At 38.3% G+C, this 23,052-nt stretch overlaps 1 protein-coding gene across 1 annotated transcript; it reads right to left on the bottom strand.

The window, feature by feature from the left end:
* Positions 1–12,885: 12,885 nt before the first annotated feature.
* Positions 12,886–14,141, bottom strand: LOC148019506 (uncharacterized). The gene is made up of 2 exons (XM_087700994.1): positions 13,652–14,141; positions 12,886–13,261 (listed from the first exon to the last, which is right to left on the bottom strand). Exons 1-2 carry the CDS (start codon positions 14,096–14,098, stop codon positions 12,998–13,000), a joined length of 711 nt encoding a protein of 236 aa, XP_087557120.1. The 5' UTR covers positions 14,099–14,141; the 3' UTR covers positions 12,886–12,997.
* Between the last annotated feature and the right edge of the window lie 8,911 nt (positions 14,142–23,052).

Below are 23,052 nucleotides of genomic sequence, written 5' to 3'. Positions count from 1 at the left end.
TCGACAATGAGAATCTCCAATTCTTCAGTGGTTGAAGAAATTTTGCAAGCATGCATTGAGCTCTTCTCCTCTTAGCAATGCCATTTCTTTCATTTTCAACCCCTTCTGATGCCTGTTAATGGCAATTTTTCCCAGCTGCACACAAAGAACATGGAGCTCCAAGAGGAACACTAAGAAAATGGGGAATCTACTACAAGATAATATATATTGTATCATCAACAAGCATGTTCTTCATATTTTAAGTGGCCACAACAAGGAAAAGAAACACTAATCTTCTCAAATCTTCACATAGCTTATTCTCCCATGGATTTAACTTGAATAAAATCAACTATGCTCTTCTTCATATAATTCATCAAGAAACCATAAAAATACAAGAGAATATACCACTTTGAATGGAAATCATCACATATCATTCTTCTTCAAAGGTTCCATAACTTTCTCTCACAATCTCTCACTTATATATACATTGTTTTGCATAGATTGGCTATCTCTCTCTCACACATGCTCTCTCTCCATAGTATATTGGGATAATCAGGAATAATCATCGATAACCACTCTTTGATTGTGGTGGATACCCCTCCTAACATGTATGTTTTAGAGCCACTACAGTGTCCTTTCGCAGCAGCTCAACAGTGTCACTGTCACTTCAGTCTTCAGTTGAGTCTTTAGCACCTACTTCTTCCACTTCTTTGAGCTATTTTGAACTTGTATTCATCTCTTTCCAAGCTTTGAAAACTTTCCCAAGCTACACATGTGTCCCACATAACACTTACAGAGGCGTACAGAACAAAAATAGAGGCTCTACAGACAGTCAAAAGAGGGTTAGCAAAAATTCATTAGAAAGCCTTTAGCTCAATTAAAACCATTCAAAACCATCAATAATCATTCAATAAGCTTCCAAACATTCTCAAACGTCATAAATCATCATTTCATCCTCTTATACAAAAAGAAAATAGAGCAAAACATAAGCTCAACAGACTCCATCAGACACTAACAGGACATCAATAGAGCATGTTAGAATATCATATCTCTGCTAAAAAACATCATGAGCTTCTCAAACCTATTCATTCTTATCCAAATTAGTAAAGTTTGTTGATATATAGTAAGTAAGTAGATTAGTTAGATAATAAGTTAGTTAAGTTAGTAATTTAGTAAAGTTACTAATTAAAGACTAACTAAAGTAAAAACTAATTAACATAACTAAAAGAAATAAGGGGGGCGGTCGTCAACCAAACTGACGGCCGGCGTAAAGGCCACCCCCTCCTAATCATCATCCTTATCATTGTCATCATCAACATCATCATCTTCTACGTCGTCAACATCGTCATTACCACCATCATCATCATATTCATCATCACCATCGCTAAAAGAAAATAACCTTTACCATAAAAATTTTCCTTTACCTCCAAAATAGGCAACAACCAACCTCACGACTCCCTCTCCTTTGGTTCACAAAATTACAATAAAAAAATAAAAAAGGAAGAGAGAAAGAAGCTCCCCACTCTGAGTGGAGGAGCTGTCTTTGCCCAAAGAGGGCAGAAAGAGAGGGGAAGGGAGAGGCAATCTCATGCACTCCCTTTAACCTATAAAAAGGCATGCCCTCTACTTAGTTTAGGGAGGCACAAGGAGACCACGAGAGGCTACGAGAGGGAGGTAGAAGAATACCCCTGAGAAAGAGAGAGAGAGAGAGAGAGAGAGAGAGAGAGAGAGAGAGAGAGAGAGAGAGAGAGAGAGAGAGAGAGAGAGTTACCCCGAGAGGCTGCGAGAGGGAGAGAGTTAGCTCAACCTCTCCCCTGTCTCAGTCTTTGGCTAAGCCATCTTTCGTTACGCTCTCCCATCCCAAATTTATTCCTTCTTCTTTATCTCTCTATGGCTCCAAAGCAACAAGTGGAAAGATTATGAAATCCACCACAACCGGTCAAAGAACGAGTATTGCCAGAGATACAGGAATGCCCGAGGTTGCTGGAATTGCCACTACCAACGGAACATTGGGTGTGGCGAATGCAAATGTAAGCAAAGATGAAATTTCCAATGTCGTCGTGCCAAACCAGGTTGTTCACAACTCATAAATAGGCTATTATTTTCATATTGCCACATAAAATATTATGTTTTTAATCAAAATTTTACATAAAATATTAGCTTTTGCATTAAATGTACAAGATCTACTTGTTATATTGCATGGATAGCATCGATATAAGAATTAAGTACATAAAATATTAGCTTCCATATTTTTTACTTATACGAATTGACAATTTCATCTAGAGAGCGTATTAGTACGTGCATAAATGATTGACTGCTATAATTTGTAGTTAGATTAATCGAAATTATAAATAATAGAATCACGATACAAAAAATTGTAGGTGGATGTTGCACGAAATAAGTACATGATTATATGCACATTCAAGATTAGTTAAATAAAATAACTTGATCAAACACGGAAATGTTAAGTATTGATTAGCGCTTGTGAAAGTCTATTTTAAAAGTCCTATAAATCATCTCGTTGGTGTATTTTTATTAGAAAATTCACTATTTCTTAGGACAAATCAAGGTTAAAGAAGATATTGGATGGAATCTAATAAGGTGAAGAACAACTTAGACCCTCCCAGTCTATCGTATTACCTACAAACCCTCGAAAATTGAAATAGAAGGATATCAGATAATCTTCATAAATAGTTTGTGAAATGGCATCGCTTATATTGGTAACTTAATCCCCAAACGGGAAATTCATGTCTTGCTTAACAAAGTTGAAAGAATTGTACTTAACACTTCTTTATGGGGAGGAGAATTCTCATTAGATTGTAAGGTTACCTTAGGCTAAGGTCTACCTTGGCTATGCGAAGCTGTGAGCTGTATGATGGTGTGATTGTCATTACATCATTTGATATATGTTTGAAAGGATTGCTTGTGTTTGCTAGAATCTAGATCTCTAATTAAAAAATTTGACAAACAGGATAAAAGGAAAGATCGCGCTAGGCTACCCCCAAGCTAGCTACGAGATCCTACTCTAAGGGGGTCATGGTTATCACTTCAAGAGGCTTAGACCGACTCCGTAGTGAAAGGTCTACCCATAGGGATAGCCTTGGGTAGTAGGAAATGTGGGTGCTAGGGGGGCTCTAGCTGTAAATTTTGCATTACTCCTAGAATCCGCGACGAGCCCCTTTGTGACCCAGGTTGGGATCTTAAAACCCTAAAACTAGTTACAAAGGTGGAATCTTGGTGGGCAGAATACCCTCGAGGAAGTCTGTATATCTTCTGCAGAGATGGAAGGATGGAATTTGTAATAAACTTTCAATATAATAAAGGAGTTTGTTTTATTCAAGGATTGTTTGAATTGTATACATGTCCATGAAATAAATTATGTAAAGGAACTTGTGATTTAACTGACTAATTAAGGAATTTGGTTGTATATGTTTCAATAAATGTATTGTATATAATTAAAAAAACTAAAGATGATATCGTCATCAAAGGAAAGCGGGTAGGCGTGACCCCCGACGGGTCCATCCAACGGTAGGGTGGACTTGGTTAGCTGGGAGCTTTTCTAAATCGGTGATAGAAATAGGAAGATGATAAATTGACCAACTAGTTATTAGGTAGAACAGACTTGCATTGTTTAAGGGGACCGGAATGGGATTTTGCCTTATGGGTAGGAGGGTTGATGTACTGCACTGCCCTCTGTCTCCCATTCTCTTTGAACCAAGTGCAATGGCAAGTCTACTTTAGTTCGAGTAATCCTATAGGAAGTGGGGACTCGAAATTACTGACGCTAGGTGGTTGTTAGGAGACCCATCTAATTTTAGGAACTCGAAAATTCAGGTTGATCCTAGTGGGTTCGCGCCGGAACACTTTCGTTGCCATGTAGACTTAGTGGAGTCTAAGTGATAAACCCCGTTAAGGGAGCGCTGGGTAGCATCATTTGGAAAACCTACTCATGGAATACAAAAAGTTGTGCCTTGGAATGATCCTGGCAGACACCTCACAGTTCTCTACCATTATCACAAAAATGATACAAAACAGCAAGCAAGTCTTTTGTAACCTTTCACAACAAGTGCACAGCAACGCATCAAGAAATCTTTTTTACTGATTGTTTAACATGTAATGTAATCTGCAATCTGTTTGTAGATAAAACTTATGTTTTCTTCATGGCAAACATCTCAAAAATTATAGATTCGAAATCTACAACTTGTGTATCCACTTTCAATCGATACAGCCAAAATTGCAATATACCTTGAAACAGTTGTTCTCAACCTTGAGGTTCTAAAATGGAGCCTGAAACAACCTCAAATGCCCAAAAAAACAGTGGGCAAGTCCTAAAAGGCTTATCTATAGAATATACAGTGCTCTGCAATGTAGACACTTCTCCTAAAATGCCCAAATCTCTTACTAGATGAGTAAACAATATATCTTCCTTGCATGTCTCTATGGTTACAATATACTCTACCTCAATGGTAGATAAATTTGCATGTGGCTCTATAATTGAGAAATCCAAGGGACTACACCTATAAAAGTGAATAGAAAATCTATACTAGAACTTCTAGAGTTTATAGTCCTTGCAAAATCAACATCTGCATATCCAATAATAAATGCATAATTTCTTCTAAAGCATATGTACATAGATCTAGTGTCATTCAAGCATATCATGATACTCTTTAACTACCTCTCAATGCTTCTTGCCAAGATTTGACATATACCTACTAGACACTCCCGTTGTATAGGCAATGTCTTAATGTATAGAAACCATGGCATACATCAAGCTACCAATAGTGGATGCATATGAAACCTTGGCCATTTTAGTCTTTCGCTCATTTGACTTAGGGCTTTGTCCTCTTAGCTAAGTTTTAAATATGGAGGTAATCGAATACTCATAACACTTCCCCTCTCCATATTGAAACACTCCAATACCTTTCTAATATATTCTTTCTTAGACAAATAGAGTATCTTTTTGTCTCAATCTTCCATAATGCACATACCAAGAATGTGATGACCATTTTCTAAGTCCTTTATATCAAAGATTTCATGCAAACTTTTCTTTAAAGCATCTACATCCATGATTGACTTTCCAATAGTTTGCATGTCAAAGGATTTAAGTAGGAGAGGGGGTTTGACTTTGATGAGATCTTCTCATGAGTAATCAAGATGACCACCCTTCATATGACCCTTGCTTTGGTTGCTAGAGAGGATATACCATTGGTTTAGATGGATGTAAATACCATTTTCTTGCATGGGGGCTTGCATGAGGTTATTTACACGCAACAAGGTGTTTGTTGTGGAATGCAAGGAGTAGTTGGCATGGAAGCTGCATAAGAGCTTATATGGTCTGAAATGGGCTCTCACAAGGAATGGTATCATAAGCTTGATGCCTTTATGCTGTCTCGAGGATACACTAGGAGTGAGATTTATTATTACCTATACAGAAGAAAGACGAGGGATGGTAGCCCTATGATTTTGATCCTTTATAGATCTCAACTATTTTGATAAGCTTCTTATGCATCATCTTGAAATACCACTCTATAGATCTCAACTATTTGGATAGGCTTCTTATGCATCTTATCCTTATTAAATATGGCATCATGACTATGTACTACCTTTTTGATAGGCTACTTATGCATCTTATCCTTGTTAAAAATGACATCATGATTGTGTATTACCTTTTCTATTCAAGATTCCACAAGTGATAGCCCATTTCACTTCACTCTCCATAGCCAGGAAAAATTTATTTCTTAGACTTAGAATCAAGCCTACTATGGTTGTCCCTAGGTATATGTATACATGGCTCACAATCAAAAACACTAACGTAATCATAACTAGGTCCTTTGTGAGACCATAACTCCTCTAATATCTTGCCATCTAATGGCTTGCTAGGAGACTTATTGTTCAAATGCATTGTTTTCCTTATAGCTTCAGTCCAAGATCCATTAGTGAGCATATTGTGGACCCTTTCATAAATGATCTTATTCATTTTCTCAATTGAACCAATTTAACCAAGATCTTCAAGAGCTATCAACTCTTTCTTGATACCACAACTTGCACAAAGATTCATAAAGGCATGTGAGCTATACTCTCCACCCATTTTAGTCCTCAAGCACTTAAATTTCTTGCATGACTTATTCTTTGCAAATGCTAAGTACTTTTGAAATGCATCCAACACATCAATCTTCTTGTGAAGAGGATAAGCCCAACCTTCCATGTGGTAGTATCTATAAATATGACAAAGTACAAAGTTCCAATCAATGAAATTGTGGATAGTAGGCCACATAAATCACTATGAACCAAATTAATATATTTTGATCTTCTACTTCCACTACCGCTCTTATGTGACATTTTTGTTTGTTTTCTTAAAAGACAATGCTCACAGAAACCACGATCAAGAAAATTTAGACAAGATAATTCAAATGGCAGAAATCTTTCATTCTAGTGATTGATATATATCCCAAACAATAATACCATAAAGAAACATATGGTTGTTATGTGACAGGTATAACATTATCTTTAGTACTAGAAACATACAAAGGATACAAAGCACCAAATTTTGACCATTTGACCACAATGAGAGATCTCTTGCAAATCATCCATATGTGATTACCAAATATTATTTTATAACCACAATCATCAAGTTGTCTTGCATTGATAAATTTTTTTATCAAGTCTAAAATATATCATACATTCCACAAGACAAAATGAAAACCATTTAGTATAATGACAAATGTATATCCCCAATACCAACCATGCTACATGTAAATAAGGTGAACACTTCCTCTCTTTTTGTATTATAATTAGAGAACCACTCCCTATGTGGAGTAAATGAAATGATATTCTAAATATCATAAGCTAGTTCTATGACATGCCATTATCCATGGAAACCAAGAATGCATTACCAAAAGAGAATACAAGCAAAACATCAACCATCATGGCTATAACATGCATTAATCTCTTCATTCTTTACCTTGCTTTCCTCTTTGCCATCATTCTCATTTTCCTTCTTGCCTTTTTGCTTGTTCTTTCATTAGAAGCAGTCCTTTTTCATGTATCCTTTCTTGTTACAAAAGTAGCATTCTACATCATTTTTTGTGAGAGTTCCCCCTGGCATTTCACCTCCCTCTCATCATAACTATACTAGAGCTCTTTGACCCTATATTATTCCTTTTATTCACCTCCTTGTTAAGCAAAATACTCTCAATATTTCCACTCATAAGATCACTTGCAAGTGTGGAGATACTAATGGTAATCCTAAAAGTATCCCATCTCTCAAGCAAGGTGACTAGTGAGAACATAGCCTTCATTGAATTATGAAAGACAAATGTCTAAGATATCTGTTGGTTGAAAATGGTGTTGAACTCATTGAGGTGATTGGACATTGAAGCCCTCTTCTCCCTACAAAGATGATTAGTCTCTTGCTATTGTTGGCATTGGTGATGTCACTCTACAGTTTCCCTCTGGTAGCACATTTATTCTACATAATGTGCATCATGTACCCGCATTGACTAAAACCCTTATGTCTATTGGGTAGCTTGATGATGCAGGTTATCATATATGCTTTGGTGATTATGTATGGAAGATAACTGGTAGCAGGCTTGTTCTTGCAAGAGGTGTCAAGTTTGGCAGCCTCTATCCCTTGGTTGTATCTGGTACTATTGACCATGTTTTGTCAGTGGATTCTATCCCACATGTCTCTCTCTGGCATGCTCGTCTTGAGCATATGTCACTTAAGGGAATGAAAAAGCTTAGTGCTTTGCAATATCTTCCACCTTTTGACTACTTGCATTTTGAGTCATGTGATCATCGTTTATATGGCAAGCAGACTAGGAATTCACATAAAAAGTCTGGTATTCCACGCATGGGTGAGCCTTTGGCTCTTGTGCATTCAGATGTGTGTGGACCCATGCCCTATCAATCATTAGGGGGTGGGAAGTACTTTGTCACAGTTATTGATGATTATTCACGTAAGGTTTGGGCTTATCCCATAAAGCAAAAATCTGATGACTTGGCCGTCTTTTAGCGTTGGCTTGCTTTAGTATAGAATCAATCTAAGTATAGGCTGAAATGCCTAAGGACCGATAACGAGGGTGAGTACGTCTCGTGTGCCTTTAAGCAGTTTTGTTGATGGCAGCCAGGATACAGGAGTCGTGGGATACACCGACTCTGATTATGCAAGACATGCAAATAGTAGAAAGTCCACCTCTAGCTATGTGCTCACTTGTGCTAGAGGTGCTATTTCGTGGATGTCCAAGGTACCGAAATGCACGGCCCTTTCTACTACAGAGGCTGAGTATGTTGTAGCCACCGAGGCTTGCAAGGAGGCCATTTGGTTGGGTCGTTTGGTTGCTAACCTTGGTATTGTACATGATATCCCTACACTGCATTCGGATTCTATGAGTGCTATCCAATTAGCCAAGAATCCAATCTTCCATGCACAAACAAAACACATTGAGGTGAGGTATCACTTCATTCGTGGGGTCATTGGGGACAATTCAATTGACCTTGTCAAGATAACTGACCAGAATCTTGCAAACTTTCTCACAAAAAGCCTCTACAGAGCACTTTGCCTTCCTTAGGAAGTTGATGGGCGTTGGATGAGATGATGTCTTTTCTCATCCTCTTGTATCTATGTACATGTTATACTGTTTACTTTTTTTTTTCTTCTCACTCCTCACTAAGGCAGATTCACCTTTAAGTGGGAGGTTGTTGGGGATAAAGGCGTCTCTGCCTAGCCACCCGTGTATTACTATATTGACAATACCCGCACCTGCACATTGCAAGCAGTAGGCACCCATCATTGTCACTTCATTCTTTATTCTTTCAGTGACATTTGAATAAAGGGAAGGTCGGTCACACATTGTGACTGTTGGAGTTCCCACATTTGGAGTCTCTCTCTTTCTTGCTCTTGCTCCATCCACCATAGCTCTCACCTCCGTGCTCTCTTGCTTGATCCTTCTCACCTTTCATGTTGTACTAGCAATAAAATTTCTATGGTTTTGTAATAAGTTTTTACCAACACATCGTTGTAATAGTAGCTTACTAACCAAGATGTCAGACCCAATCTTTTCTTGGAAAAGTAGTCAAGTTGTAAGACCAAGCAGGCATACCTAGAGTAGTAGTTTGACAGTAGTAGACATTTTCTTTTAGTAGTCAATGTATTAGACTATTGGTCAAATGCAACTAGTCTAAAATGGAGTGTTGTAATTATCCTAATTCTAATTACTAAAAATCTAGCAACATAGGAACTGTCTATTATGGTGGAAGGGGACCCAAGTTTGGTGGAACCAGCTAGGCTAGCGATATTTTAGATGGTGGTTTTCTAAGTAGTTGGTTTGGCTCTCACCACTTTGTAGAATTACTCTACTTTTTGCTCTCATTCTCTCTCATTCCATTTAAGATGTACCCATTTTGGTTCATAGGTAATTTCCAACACAATGTATTAGAGTAATCAAAATATTTCAATGAAACCAAACTATGGATATTTCAACTAAAAAGGAGGGAAAATGGACAATCTATTGAGGTGGCAAAGTAATCATTACAAAAAGCAAAAAACAATCATCACATGTGGCTACATAAAGTCTATCAGCATGGGTTTTCAAAAAATTTGATCCCATGGATACATGGAGGCTCTAATGACATGAGGCCAAACCTTAGATAAAAGAGGCCATATCTTTCTTGCCACTATGTCAAGAGAAAACCAATGATGATAGATCTCCTCATTTCTAGCATAAAAGTAGCAAGGACCATTGGATATATTGCATCTAGAAAGAGCAATGACAAGAGGGATCCAACCACTAGCACTCTTCAAATAAAGACTTTTCATTTTAAGGGCATTTTATTAAGCCAACCCACCATCTTCATGGATTTCCACCAAGCTCTACCTTTGCGAAAGTTCCAAAGGGAATCACCCTTATGCATCAACCATTCCTAATCCTTGATAAGTAAATGTTGTATATGATTAACAAATGTATGCTCTAAGAGTAGTCATCCTTTAATTCTCCAATCTTACTAAGGGCTATCAAGGTCTAAGTGAGGAAAGGGTTGCCAAAGATGTAAGGATGCCCAAATGGTTTCCCATAAAATTATGATACAATATGGGTACATGAAAAGTCATTTGCACTAATGGAAAAAAAGTTTGCCATGTGGACAAAAGTGCATCATCAATAGTAACTAAAGTGATGTGCACATGGGTACCAAGACTTCGCAAGCACCACTTTGCACAAACGGACTAGATGAGCCACTAACATGGAAGATTTAAGGTTAACAAGCTTATCAATATTGATATATGCCACCATGAGACCTAAATTTGAGTATTGCCATGCTAAACACACGTCTTGTTGATAAAATCTCTCTCTCTCTCTCTCTCTCTCTCTCTCTCTCTCTCTCTCTCTCTTTGTTACTTTGGAGTCACAATTTATAAATTACCTTAATAGCTTTAGTAGTTGGTTTTCTTTTGGTGCTAATGATGCCTTAGCATGGCTTTCTTTTTTAGTCAATGGGTCCCCAAAGTGGATTATAACAAGACACTATGATATGTGCATCTTTGTCATATGCCTTCAAGGCATCTAAAAGGAGATAATATAACTGTGTGTGTGCACGCACGCACGCACGCGCGTGCGCATGTGCAAGGTCATGCTATATTAGTTAAACAACTTTAGTAGTTTGTTTTCTTTTGGTGCTAATGGTGCCTTAGCATGGCTTTTTTTTAGCAATTGGGTTCTCAAGGTGGATCGTAACTAGAAACTTTGCGAAGTCTCTCTTTGTCGTATGCCTTCGAGGCATCTCAAAGGATATAGTAGACTCTCTCTCTCTCCCCCCAAAAAAATAAAATAAAATTGTAAGCCTAATTAGGGTGAAGGGAGTATTATTCACCTTATGTTATGCCCAAAGTAATGTAGGCCCTATCTTCAAGAACTGTATGAAGACTTGTGTTTTGCAAAGATGTTATCACCTAAACACCAAGATCACAACCATCTTCAAGAAACAACACTTGTGTTTCCCACCAATACAAAATAACCATATATGAGAGCCATTGCAAATGAACTCAAGAAGAAGCTGGAAGAGATCATGAATAAGAAGGCAAGATGGAGGGAAAGCAAGTGGTTGCTTTATTGTACAAGCAAAGTTCTCATTCGAAAGTTTCAATAACCCCCTAAGAACAAGGTCTATTTTGTTGGGGTTGATCTTTTTGATTTGCAACATAGTTTCTAGACTAGCTTTGGGCTCTTAGAAGTGCTTAACTTGATTGCACCTAAATATCTAATGGGGTGTGGTAATGGTTCTACGCACCCATGAGATGTCCTACAAGACATTAACAAAGTCCCTCCCCCACCCGGCTCTCTCTCTCTCTCTCTCTCTCTCTCTCTCTCATATGTGCATTCAACACATTTCAAGCATGGAAACAAGTATGCAAGCACAAAAGTGAACATAAGACAAACAAGCCTAAAAAGCATGAATCACATTTGAGAGCAATGAAGCATGTATACAAGCATGAAGCGACTTGGATAATTATCCTAAGCTGGCTTACAGGTCTAATTATGATGATAAGGCCTCTTAAATACTTCATCAAACACTTGATGAAGCCATGGAAAATGAAATGAATAATGTGCATTAACAACAATAAAGTTGAAATTTTCTTCCACAATATGGCCTATGATAGTGTAAAGGCACAAATTGACAAGCTAAAAAGACACCTTCACCAAATTACATATGAATTCCTTACCCTCAAAATAAATTACAATCAACACGCTACTGACATATGGCAATTTCAAAGTGCTTTCTCTATAGCCACACAACAAGTACAATTACCGGTCCACTCAAACCAACGCACCTCGAACTAACCCCAAAGCTTGTTCCTAGTGCTATATAAAGTGCAATTGACATACATAGCCTTTAACCTCTTGCTGGTATGAAAAACCACAAAGACATCATATAGACAACCACAAGGTCACATCAAGAGATCTCAACTACAATAAAGGAGATCACCCAAGCTATACCACAACCAAACCATCCTTCAATAATGCTTGTGTGTTCGACCCTTGCTAGGTGTGTCATTCGATTGAACACTCCCATCAATCATCCTTCTTGGTGAGTCATCCTAGTGTGACAAAGCTCGATTGTTCATTTGCCTTGTGATCTATCCTATCTGAGCATAGGAGCAATCCCAGCCTAGCTGTTAGTTGCTCTCTTGAGTAATAATATTTGGAGGGGAAGTACTGCCCCCTTACGCTTCCAAAGCAATCCTTGAAAGGAAAGGGCTCATGCGAAAATGAAATATGATTAACAACCATGATGCCATAACTTTAGTAAGAAGATGCGAAAATCACGATTAAAGACAAAACAGCACTTGCTCACCTAGACGTTTAATTAGTTACCTTAACACTAGGTAGGATGTACTTTCTTTCATAGTGCTGTCCTAGTGCTAACATCGATGGATGCTCAAATCAATAGCACCATCTGAAAGCAACAGTTAACTTCACTATACACAATGGGTAACTTCAATTTCTACAGCTTGCACTCTACATATCATCATCTAACTACCATGCTTTACACGTGCATATATGCATGCATGAATAAAGAACAATGGCTGAAATGATCAGTTTCCGGGTCAGTATTTGAAATATCTGCAACATTCTGAAACCGCTCAAGCTCAGCCTGAACCACAGACCAGTTACCGAAGCTGCATGCAAAAATCTCTTACTGAGCTAGATTTGATCTTATAGGGTCCTCACGCAAGTAAAAGGGGCGTACAGTGACAGGCGGTTGCAAGGTTGATCAGGTTGTTCCAACCCATCAATCCTCTAATCAATCCTCCTTGTAGAGCTAAGCATGATGCACACATGCTACCTCAGGAAGGCAACAGTTACCAAACCAATCTCACTCACAGAAAGGTAAAAAAGTGTGCAAGCAACAGATTTGAACACATCATTTAAAAAATCAGCTTGAGAAAACTGTTCTCCAACTAATGCCATCACATTTAACATATGCAGTATTATAACCAGTCCCTGAAATTTACCGCCAAAAGTCATAACCAATCATCATAGGCAATCACCTTCCGGTCAGGAAAAGGATCCCTTTCCAGAGAGGGCCCAGGGCCTGGACCTTGAATAACAGCTTGTCCCGTGGCTGATGCAACTGCAGATGCCATGGCTGAGAGAAACAATCTTGATCTATACTGATGAGCTGAACCTTGGCGATGACGGTGCTTCCTGGAGTCATTCCTCATATGCAACTTCCAGTTAACTGTCTCAGCTTCTGGCATAGGGGCAGAAGCCCAAGAAACTCGAATCTGACCAAAGTTTTGTCAGTCAGAAAATGGAGCAGGAACGACTGTTGACTCTTAGATTCAGAACTTTAAGTGTTGGCCACAAGAATTGAAAGCTGACATACTGTTTCATCCAGAAGACAGAAGGACAACCTGCTGAAATTGTGTCAATAATATGTGGCAGCAACTAGGGTTAACTCTTAGACTCAGGATAAAGTGATTGCACATAAATTGGAAGCTGACATCATGATCATCCAGAAAAGAGAAAGATACTCTACTGGGGCCGTATGCTATCAATTCCTGCATGGCTTTCGTCCAAACTTCTGAAGAAACAGGGCACCGCTTCGGGCAATAATGGCTGCATAAAGCTCAACTAGCTACACAACATATAAGAGGGAGAAAAGGAGATCGCACCTTCCTGTTGTCCATGCGAAGCCCATCCTTGCCAGCTCCTGCAGCGATAACAGCCTCCGCAATCTCCTGTGCCTGAAAGGTCACGAAGCCATAGCCCTGCTGCTGCGAAATGACTTTGGCCTTGGATACATCCCCGAAATTCTCAAAGAAGCCCTTCAGCAGTTTGGAAGTAGTGGCCGCGTGCAGGTCTGCGACGAAGACAGTATTGCCAGGGACAGGCCTTGTCCTCTTGATCCTGCTGCTGCTGCTGCTCCGCCCGCCCCCATCCCGTTGCTTGCGCTTGTTGTTGGGAAGAACGAGCGTGGGCAGAAGGAATTCGTCTTCCCCATCTTCCTCTTCGTCCTCCTGTTGTGCTTCTGCTGCTGCTGCGGCATCCTCATCATCGTCGTCGCCTGCTGCGCGTGCCCTCCTGCGCGCTCTTCTGCGAGCTCGTCGTGAGGGCTCCATTTCGGCCGCGAGGGTCGTAAAGATGCTAACAATTCAATATCCCGTTAAAAAAAATGTTCGAATTTCTTTCCTTCCCTTTTTTGGAACAAAAAACTTTAAGTATTTATCAAAACAGGTTAATAAATATAAATATTTACATTATTGTGGGATAGACCTACCTAGAAAGTTCTATAGCAGAACTTCCGATATACATCATGAACATCTATATTTATATCTATATGTGGTAGTATTTATCAAAACAGGTTAATAAATATTTACATTACATTATTGTGAGATAGAAAGGTCCATAGTAGAACTTCTAATATACATCATGAACATCTATATTTATGTCTATATGTGGTAGTATCCTTTATTGTACAATTTGGAGAACCTACGGATGAAGCACCTAGTCTATATTTATATCTATATCCGATATTTTTTTAAAATTGTACAATGAACAAAAGCTACCACCAAAGCATGGAAAATCATGCCAAACATACATGGCAGTTACAAGATGAACCCAAACCTCTCTTTTTAAAAGATAGAGAAACCAAAAATTATATTTAAATATTTACTAGCACATATTTTTCATAATGTAAATTATATTAGTTGTAATGAATATTTACATCAACCACCAATGATGGGGACATGTCTTAGCTAGCAAAAAAGGCAGCTAACATCTCTTGAGTACAAGAATTTAGTATCTCATTTCTAACTAGTGAGAAGCCCAAAGTCTTCCGCCAATGGCATTTCCAAAGACCTTATCGTTCTTGTGGTGGCACCAAATGGCCTAAATTACTACCCATGCAATGGTTCCGAGTCCATCTCCAAAGAGCAGCATGGAAGCCTACCATGTCTATCCATCGCTAAAGTTCCTTCAATATCCCGCAGGCATCTACATAGTCCCATAGTAAATGCTTGTGTGTTTCCTTCTTTCTTGGCCACAAATATTTGAAATCTTCCTAGATTTAAGGCATAAGACCCAATGCACCTGACTCTCCTCTTCCAAGTCCTCAACTTGGTTTGCAAAAATCCTCAATTGGGTCAATGAAGTGCTTAGGAGATGTAATCTAAGTGAGCAAGAAGGCAGGAAAAGCAGGGAGAATTGGCCAACCTCATGCTATGAGGTCTCCAAACAAAGGCAAGAAGCTTGAAGGTCTTTTTAGGGGGGATGGTAGGCACTAACACTAGTATTCCATGCGTGCAAGAAATGTTGGGTTGCTCTATGGTAGCAACATTGTGATAACAGTTAGGATACTCCCCCAAAAATCTCTCTCTCTCTCTCTCTCTCTCTCTCTCTCTCTCTCTCTCTCTCTCTCTCTCTCTCTCTCTCTCTCTCTCTCTCTCTCTCTCTCTCTCTCTCTCTCTCTCTCTCTCTCTCTCTCTCTCTCTCTCTCTCTCTATCTATCTATCTATCTATCTATCTCAAAAAATGCAAATCAAACTCATCAATGTAGATGACACACTAGCCTATATTTATAACTAAGATTTGCTATTATATGTGATACCCCTTAAAGAAAATTTGGAAGTGGGGGGTATATGCATATTTTGATGATTTTTTCCATGTTGGATGAGATGCTTAAGTCGAGGTCCAAAGAAGCAATCTCTAGAATTACCTGGAGGATGTCTCGATACAGTGTATCTAACAATATTTCGCATATAAAATTCTTAGAACATTAATGGATTTTTAAGCCCAATGTCAATGCCACATAGTTTGATGCACTCCCCACCTTAGACATCAATATCCTACATAATGTCTTGTACAATGTGAGGGATTTGCATCTGTGGGGGAAGTGATGACCCAACTTCCAACAACTTGTAGATTCCTATGGATTCACTTTAGACTACCATCTTAGTACCAAGGAATAATGCAAGTGTCAAAATAAGATGGAGAATACTTCCATAAGTTATATGACATGGGAGAGGACAAGGGTGATCCTCTTATGAAAATCTATAGTGATGATGCATGGAATATGGCCTAGCTATCCTCGAGCACATGGCCTCAATACTTATTACGTCGATTACCCAACCCATGCACCAAGAAAATAAGAGAGGGGAATAGTGATCTTCTTACAACATGAGAGTGAGGAAGAGTGATCTTCTTATGAAGATCTATAGCGATGATGATGCATGGGCTAAAACATAGCTATTCTCGAGTAGGTGGCATCAATACCCACTACCTCAATGACCCAACACATGCAACAATAACATAGCGCACCTTCAAGACCATAACATGTTATCCTTCACCTCCAATGTCAATTTCCAAGCCATCCTCCCAAATTCCATTGACTCTACCACCCACCAATAGATTATAGCCAACACCTAAAACCAAAAGGGGATGCCTATGGCAAGGTTGTTGCCACATCTAAAGGATAGGATGCCACTACTAAGGCATGTAGATGGGACATGTTGCATGCACACACTCTCTCCCTACCATCTTTCCAAGCATCAAGCTTTACAATGAATAGCAATTAAAAATAATATTATGTGAATATGCTATATTGACCTTATATTTTCAATTGACATCCATATTGGAATGGAGGATGACATACAACCCATGCCAAGCATATCATGAGGTTCTAAGTATTTGAATTTATGTTACTCTAACCCTAGAACACTTCTTTACTTTGGATCATTCTCTCTCTCTCTCTCTATGTGTGTGTGTGTGTGTGTGTGTGTGTGTGTGTACTCATCCTTGTAAAGGACACACTAGGGCACATTTGTTACTAAAATCTGCTCATATGCTAATTCTTACAAAAGGATGCCCCTCAAAGAAAATTTGGAAGTTGGGGAGTCATATGCCTATTTTGATGATTTTTGATGGTTGGATGAGATGCTTGAGTCAAGTTCCAAAGAAGCAATCTCTAGAATTGCCTAGAGGGTGTCTCGATTCAACTCCAAGCCATTGTCAACAATAAACCTTGCGGTGTCTCTAAGAATACTTTGCAAAAAAACTTATAGGAGCATTAATGGATTTATAAGCCCAATGTAAATACTACATAGTTTAATGCACTCTCCACTTTAGACATCAATATCCTACATAATGCCTTGTGCAATGTGAGGGATTTGCATCTATAGGGGAAGTGATCACACAACCTCCAACTACTCGTAGATTCGTATTGATTAACTTTAGACCTCCATCCTAGTCCCAAGGAACAATATAAGTGTTAGAATAAGATAAAGAATGGCTCAATTAGTTATGCAACATGAGAAAGGAGAAGAGTGTTGTTCTTACAAAAATTTATAGTGATGATGCATGGACTATAGCACTAGCTATACTTGAGCATGTGGCCTCAACACCCACTAGCTCAATTGCCCAACTTGTTCAACAAGAAAATGAGAGAGGGAAATAGTGATCTTGTTACAACATGAGACAAGGAAGATTGATCTTCTTATGAAAATCTTTAATGATGATGCATGGACTATAGCATGGCTATCCTCAAGTGTGTGACCTCAATACCCATTGCCTTGATGTCCCAACCCATGTAGCAATAACAACAATGCACCTCCAACAATATAGTGCATTATGACTACCCTCCTTTGCCAGTCTCCAATCCACCCTCCCAAATTCCATTGACCCTACCCACCAATAGAGCTTAAACCAAAGGATATGCTTATGGCAAGGTTGTTGCCACCTTTAGAAGACATGATGCAACTACCAAGGCATATATACGGGACATGTTGCATCCTTCATCACTCATCATGTTATGAAAGACATAACTTTAACAATATAGAAAGGACATCTATGGGTTTGAAGTTGAAAAAAAGGGTTGTATGCTATGACAACATTAGCCATGGAAGTAGGAAAAAGTACTATTAAAGTAATGATTTTATGAGAGTTGAAACCTATTTTAGGTTGTGCATCCTCACTAAGTTTTAGAACCCACTCTAGATGTTCCGTAGTCAATCTAGAGTTTCCAATTTCAAAGTTCACAAAGAGGATTTGTTTGAGATTTGAGCATTGATAAACACCATTTTCTACACAAGCATCTATGTCAATCCCATAGCAATAGAACTCAATAAATACACTAGCCTCTTCTGTGATGAGGTTGGTCAACTGAGTGTTGTGGAGTTGTCCTTATAGCATGGTGATGTTCATGGGCATAGACATGAAGGAGAGAGTTAGTCCATTGCTTATGGGGCTTACGAGAAGAGGAGCAAGACGTTGATGAAGAGGCTGCACCACTAGAAGCAATGCATGCAAATAGTGCCTTATGTGTTCCAACTTGAGAATGGTTCCTTGGATGTTGAGACCGATGATGCAAAGGTTGCATAGACAAGGGTAAATATATTATGAAGAATATTTAGGTATTGAGTTGTTTTCATTACCCCACCATTCCACTTTGTAGGTTGACTTGATACACTCATGTTAGGGGCCTTCGAGATTATGCTTACGGTTTATGTTTTATTGGTTCTTTTAGAATGATAATATTGGTTAATTACTTATGATATCGATTGTCTTGTGTGTGACTTGTAGGCATGAAGTCTACTTCTTCATGGAAGGGCTACACGGTGGAGAAAGGTGCATCCATTGTGTCAATTTGCACTTGTGCCAATGAAGAGACTTTGGTGGATGATCAGATTGTGGAAAGAGGGATCCCATATGGTGAGAGATAATTTATGTGTGAAAGTGTGGTCAAATGTAGGGATGAAATTAACTTCTTGTTAAGCAAGATGTTCCATGTAAGGGAGGGAAATCACTAGACCAAGGCTTGATCAATTACCATTCAAGAAAGCTTTGTCAATACCAGGGCCAAGCATTGTAGAGTGCTTTGTACTACCATTGATCCCATAAGGATCAATGAGATTGCACTTCTCTCCTCTTCTCCAATGATGAATTAGTATGTTTTCCAATTTGTTTGGACTTCTTAATATTATATTTTGTCAATGTAGATATGAGTAGGTGTTTCATTTTGTTTGAACACATATGCCTTGGTCCTTACCACCTTTAGTAACGAGTTACTAAACATAGCCAATATTTGTTTCACCAACCTTGAAGATTACTTGAATGAGCTGCCCAAAAGGGATAGGAAGCTCGTTAGTTAGATAAGCAAGAAGCTCACAAAACTAAACCTTGGTATTTGCTAGCTCAATGCGACTTGGGAAAGCATATTTACAGTGTAAGTGTTGGTATGATGATTTTTAAATGAGTAAGTTTTAGTGTTTAGATGTGCTCATGTTCATATGTGTTGGTATCTTGATGGTTGAATTTGAAATTTGGATGAGCATGAAACAATTCTAGGTGCTTGTCACTCAAGCCCTCAATTGCAAGCTTGAGCAATCTAGGCAAGCATGTCTATGGATCAATTGGGAGCATTGGAGGGAAAATAATATCTTGTGACAAGATATGATGATAGAATAGGAAAGGTTAATAAAGCTTCATGTAATTTGTAGTAAATGTGGAAATGGACATTGAGGAGTTCTTTGGCTCGCATTATGGTTTCTTTTAGATTATGAATATTCCAAATCCCAAGCATGGGGATGTGTGATGTGAACACGTATTTGCATTAAAGTGGGGTGCTAATAGTTGCTGAATAGTTAAAATTGATAGCTTTGAATGATATTAGTATTAAGTTGGTTTGTCTTTCTCTACTTGGTTCAATGAAGGCCATGGAATACTTGGTTGGACTTCCTCAAGTTGGTCGCACATTCAGAGAGTGAGTATAGTTTATACACCATAGGGAAACTTTCATCATGGGATTTATGATAGTTTCTAATATGTGTATTGTGGTTTGGTAGTCTATTGAACATGTTACTTTTGATGTGTGAAAGTTAGCTCCATCAAGAGAGTGTTTTAGAGCAAATACTTGTCAAGGCTCATCATGAGATTATTGCAAATTTCGCTAATGCCTCTACTGGATTCTCTCTTCCTACTGGTTTTTCTATTATTGATCACATTGAAGGTACTTGTTCCCCTTAAAGGTGAGGGTATTTTCAAGGGAGAAGAGGAGTTTAAAGCATTGAGAAAACTGAACCTCATCCAAATTGCATCATAATGTTAATGTCACTATTGAAATCGTTTTGAATTTTAGAGTTTCTCACACTTTCAATGTTTTCGTTAAAGTCAAGGTGGATGTAGATACTTTCACTTTTTAAAGGGGCATTGAAAAAACTGGACCTTATCCAAATTGCATCACAAGTAATGTTAATGTCACTATTGAAATCATTTTGAATTTTAGAGTTTCTCATGCTTTCAATGTTTTTGTTAGAGTCATGGATGCATATACTTTCACTTTTTAAAGGGACAAGGATGCTTGGATAGACCCTCCTCCCATGCTCTCTCTCTCTCTCTCTCTCTCTCTCTCTCTCTCTCTCTCTCTCTCTCTCTCTCTCTCTCTCTCTCTCTCTCTCTCTCTCTCTCTCTCTCTCTCTCTCTCTCTCTCTCTCTTAGAATGGGAATTGTAACATTTTCCTTGGTGGATTGATCTAGAGGCTTGGACACATGCTTGAGAGAGAGAGAGGAAGATTTATGCACAAACAAAGGTGGAGAAAACAAAAAAGATGATGCACGTCTACTATTGACCCATTTAGATTCTTTAATTTAGTATAAAAGAGATATGCAACTTGCAATATGTATGAAATACATGTGTAGAAGATAAAGGTAAATAACCATTAAATTACAAATATGGCAATCATAGTAGGGAAAAATATGAAAAGAAAGACTAGAACCTTTGTGTTCTTGGAGGAACATGCATTGGTCACTACTTTTTCTTCCCTTGCAAATAAGAGTTTTGTTGTTGGCAATTGCATATTTTCTAAGAGGGATTTTGCCAATGGTATGAAGAATCCCACATTTACACTGATACATGATCACATGATGAGGGTTAGGAGTGTTGAGAGGCAATATGAATAAAAACCCTAAACAAATTTACATTCAGAAGGAAATCATAAACAACTTAAGATCTCTTGGTTGTTTGTTATTTTCATCATCACCTATTGCTCTTTTCACCACTATTCTATATTAGTTTTTACGAACTTTTGCACAAGCAATGGCTTCATACACTCATACTTATTATAATAGAAAGTTGACTCTTAACGACTATGATGACTACAATTAGTGTTTTCCTTTGCAACATCAAGAATATATTCGCAAGATCTCCCATTGTAGAAAACCACATGGGAAATAAGTTTCATATGGATTGCAAAACTTGGGTTCTGGGATGACAACTTCCTAAGAGAATAGAAATCAATGTTTCCTCTTTTCTACCTTGAGTGGCATGGCCAAAAAGTCACCATTTTATGCTACATAAGTTATCTCTAGCATAAGATGAGTTAAGCATAAGTGGTTTCCTCTTCATGATGACACATTATCAACAAGTAATAATCATGTAGTGATGCCAATCATTACCTCATATGTTTTTGTAGTTTTGACCCTACATCACCTTGAAATATTCTAATTTGATGATGATGATGATTCTACCAACTCTACATACTTCTCTTCACTAAGCCATAAAGTGATCACTACAAGTATTATTGCATGTTGAGTTTCTTGCACATATTACTAGCAGCAGCTACCTCTTCAATCTAGCTAAATATAGCTCTCGACTTAAAACATTCCATGACACACATTATTGAAACACATGAAATTAAATGAAAGTGGCAATCCATGAGAGGTAGTCAGTGCCATGTTGATCAAAGCTATATTCCCTAGCTTGCTCGAGGAGTGAGGTGCTTGAAGTAGGTAGGGGTGAGATTTGCACAAAAACAACCTAGTTGTTTTTGAAAGGCCTCTATGCCATTGATGTACTTCAAGAGATTGCATGGCACCCATTCCTCATTAAAATCCTAGAACCTGATGGTACATTCTCGTATGTGTTTATGTACTCGATAGGATATTGTAGACTTGAGCCATGCCACAATACCATATCATAGCACTTGATATTGGGACAAAAGATATTGTAAGATTTGATCTCTCAACGAATATCATGCCTTGGAGGAATTGCATGAAGCTATTAAGAGTGTGATCAATCATGGAAGAAGAGGTAAAGGAGACAACTGTAAGGGTTCTTGGGAGAGGAGAAGTGGTTGGAGAGTTAAAAAATGAAAATGAGATTAAGTGGATGGTTTTTATAGGCCATAGACTTAGAGTTTAAAAAAATTCATTAAATTCTTTTAGTACAGTTTTGAAATGTTTTAAAAATTCACAAAACAATCCTAAATATAAAATGTTTTGAGAATCTATATGGGATTTATCTCAAACCTTAACAAATGCATATTCGGAGTCTCTTTAGGAGTTCCTTTGGGCCACATTGTCTCTACAAAAGGGATAGCAACAGACCAACCTCAAATAGTTGCAGCTTTAATAGTGTCGACCAGCCTCAAATAGTTGAGGTGATTCCTTGGCCAAGTGGACTATTATAGAGGATTCATTGCACACTTTGCAATCTTGTCAATCTTGTCAATCTTGTCTCTACAAAAGGGATTGCAGCTTTAATAGTGTTGACCAACCTCAAATAGTTGAGGTGATCCCTTGGCCATGTCTGTAAAGTTCCTTCTTCCACTGAAGAGTTGGAATTTCTCATAATCAAAGCCACTTTCCACAAGAAGTTCATCACATAATGGCAGAAACACATCACCATCATGATGCATGCTCTATGTGGTGGACAGTTTCCTCTTCCTGTTGAAGCAGTAGAAACTTGCATCTTGGTGGCAAACTGTTTGGGAACAAACTGAAGAGCAGAAATAGAGAGAATGACCATACATGGAAGATTTGGCATTCATTGAGAAGTTTCCAGACATCATCAAGTGGGAGATTGTGAAGAAGCTTCAGGAGTCTTGGTCTGTAGAGGTTCACAAAGACAAGAAGGAAAAGAGTTGGAATTTGTTCGTGGATGCTCAACAGCAAGATACATGGGATGCTTGGTGCACTGATAATCTTCTGTTTATTCAATAAGCAACCCACTGGAAGTTGGTAGACAGAGTGTTTTTCACAACATACACTGTTGAAACCATCAGAAGCTGGCATTACTATGATG

This window comes from Lygodium microphyllum, chromosome 19 (genome assembly GCF_053477565.2).
Source record: "Lygodium microphyllum isolate KBCC chromosome 19, Lygodium_microphyllum_v1.1.10, whole genome shotgun sequence".
NCBI classification, from domain to species: Eukaryota; Viridiplantae; Streptophyta; class Polypodiopsida; order Schizaeales; family Lygodiaceae; genus Lygodium; species Lygodium microphyllum.
This window is presented reverse-complemented; position numbering and strand designations above follow the sequence as displayed.

Excerpts from the sequence above, each read along its gene's own strand:
- LOC148019506 (XM_087700994.1), bottom strand. The coding sequence starts at position 14,098 with ATGGAGCCCTCACGACGAGCTCGCAGAAGAGCGCGCAGGAGGGCACGC. Across the intron at positions 13,262-13,651 it reads TTCGCATGGACAACAGGAAG|ATTCGAGTTTCTTGGGCTTC; the intron begins GTGCGATCTCCT and ends AACTTTGGTCAG.